The 1,890-nt window shown below is 54.2% G+C and overlaps 1 protein-coding gene across 1 annotated transcript in view; it reads right to left on the bottom strand.

Annotated features, from left to right (window-relative positions):
* APBA1 (amyloid beta (A4) precursor protein-binding, family A, member 1) overlaps nucleotides 1-1,890 on the bottom strand; it is a gene marked incomplete at its 5' end in the record, with an annotated part of 65,681 nt that overhangs the window by 12,646 nt on the left and 51,145 nt on the right. Inside the window, one exon of the mRNA XM_005868356.2 lies at nucleotides 625-837. Within this exon, the coding sequence (XP_005868418.1) occupies nucleotides 625-837 (213 nt within the window). The remainder of the gene's footprint in view (nucleotides 1-624; nucleotides 838-1,890) is intronic.

Below are 1,890 nucleotides of genomic sequence, written 5' to 3'. Positions count from 1 at the left end.
GCCCTTCCTCTCTCCTGACTTCTCTCCCCTCATCTGATCTCCTACCCGCCTAAGTCAGCCCTCTCACCCTCAGCACTGTGGGCATGTGGGCTGGGTGGTCCTTTGCTGTGGGGCTGTCCCCTGCATTGAAGGGTGCTTGGCAACAACCCTGGCCTCTACCCACTGGGGGCCAGCAGCATGTCCTCCTCCCTGGTTGTGACAACCCCAACTATCTCTAGACCTTGCTGTATGTCTCCCAGAGATGGGGTTCGAGAGCCCCCCACTGAGAACCACTGCCGGGGGGGGGGGGGGGGGAGGGTGACTAGGTGACTGGGCTGAGGACAATTCTGCTGAGACAGTGGAGAGAGCGCTGTGACTGATAAGTGACGCCTGTTGATGGGCACAGTATCAGACACCGGTGTTATCTGAGCCAACCATCCCATCTTTGATGTAAAAACGATTTCAGGGAGGAGTCTATAAATAGTAACTTGATGGTAAACAGCCGAGTGCAAGCCCGTGCCTTTGGTCTCTGTGTGTCCTCAGTGCCCGACACTGGGACTATGCTCATGAATATTAATGACTGAGTTGCAGGCACGCTTCAGGCCTGCCACAGAAGTGGACTTCCCCCACCCCATCCCCAGGTACCTTAATGATGCTCTGGCAGGTGGACAGAGGCAGGCCCACCAGGCTGGTGCCGTTGATGGACATGATCTGGTCCCCGATATTCAGCTTCCCCGACTTCTCGGCAGGCCCGCCATGCATCATGTTGGCTATGATCACGGTCGGCAGGATGGAGCCCCAGCCGGACTCCACGATCACCACACCCAGGATCTCTCCTTTCTGCTTCTCTATGAAGACCTGAAACGAGAGAGACAATTAGAAAGCCTGAATCAGCAACCCTCCAGGGCACTTGCCCTCTTCCTGCCATGGCTAAAGCAGAAAGACATTTCCCTGAGACTCCAACCCTACAGGTCCCGTCTTCTCCGTATTCCACGGCATCGGAATGTGCAAGAAACAACTTAACACGGGCCCACACCCGTCTTTGTTATTCTCATTCCACATCAGCAATTTCTACTTGGCAATACAACCACGGGGGCATGGAGCTGTTTTTTCCCTATAGTCCCTGGGGAGGGCGGGATGGGGGAGAGACAGTGTAGGTGAGAGCTTTGGTGGTGAGTTATGGCTTCCAGAAATAGCTTTTGGATTCTATGCGCCGGTTCCCCTATTCCACAATGCTTCACAAATTCCCTCCAACATTTAAGATTCTTGAGTTAAAAGTAAATACATATACATTACAGAGACACTTCTCTGCAAGGAGAAAGCTGAAGAGAAAGAAAGAGAAAAGATGCTGAAGTTATCACCACCAAAAGGCTGGGAGTGCAAACGGGAAGGCTGTGCTGTAGGTGTGCCACTGTCCGCAGCCTTCCTTGGCAGGGCGGAGGGGACAGTTCGTTTGGGAGCTCTGCTGGCTGGCGAGGTTTGCAGACACACACAAAGGGCTAGGACACTTCGTGGAAGACCCGCGAGAGTGTGTGTGAACTTATTAATTCCTATTCACAGACACCCATATGCTCAAACCTGCTCAGTAGTGGTGGCTGTCGGGGCCCGACAGAGCCTCCTTCACAGACTGGTGTCCCCTACCCCCTCAGCTGAAGCTCACGGCTGGCCCCTTCCATGGAGAACTGCCCTGAGCCAAATGGGAGACACCCCGGGTATGGGCTGGATTGTGTCCCAACACCCAGTGCTTCGGAATATGACTTGTGGGCTACGTAAGGTAGAGTGCAGGTCCTGTCTGCCCCTGGAACCCACCCCAAATTTAGCTCAGGATTTCGGGAGGCCCTGGCTCATAGTGATAGCCCTCTGCTAGCCTTTCATCACAGAGCCTCATGCAATGTCCTGCTGACAGCTCTC

The sequence above is a fragment of the Myotis brandtii genome, unplaced genomic scaffold (genome assembly GCF_000412655.1).
Source record: "Myotis brandtii unplaced genomic scaffold, ASM41265v1 scaffold266, whole genome shotgun sequence".
NCBI classification, from domain to species: domain Eukaryota; kingdom Metazoa; phylum Chordata; class Mammalia; order Chiroptera; family Vespertilionidae; genus Myotis; species Myotis brandtii.
This window is presented reverse-complemented; position numbering and strand designations above follow the sequence as displayed.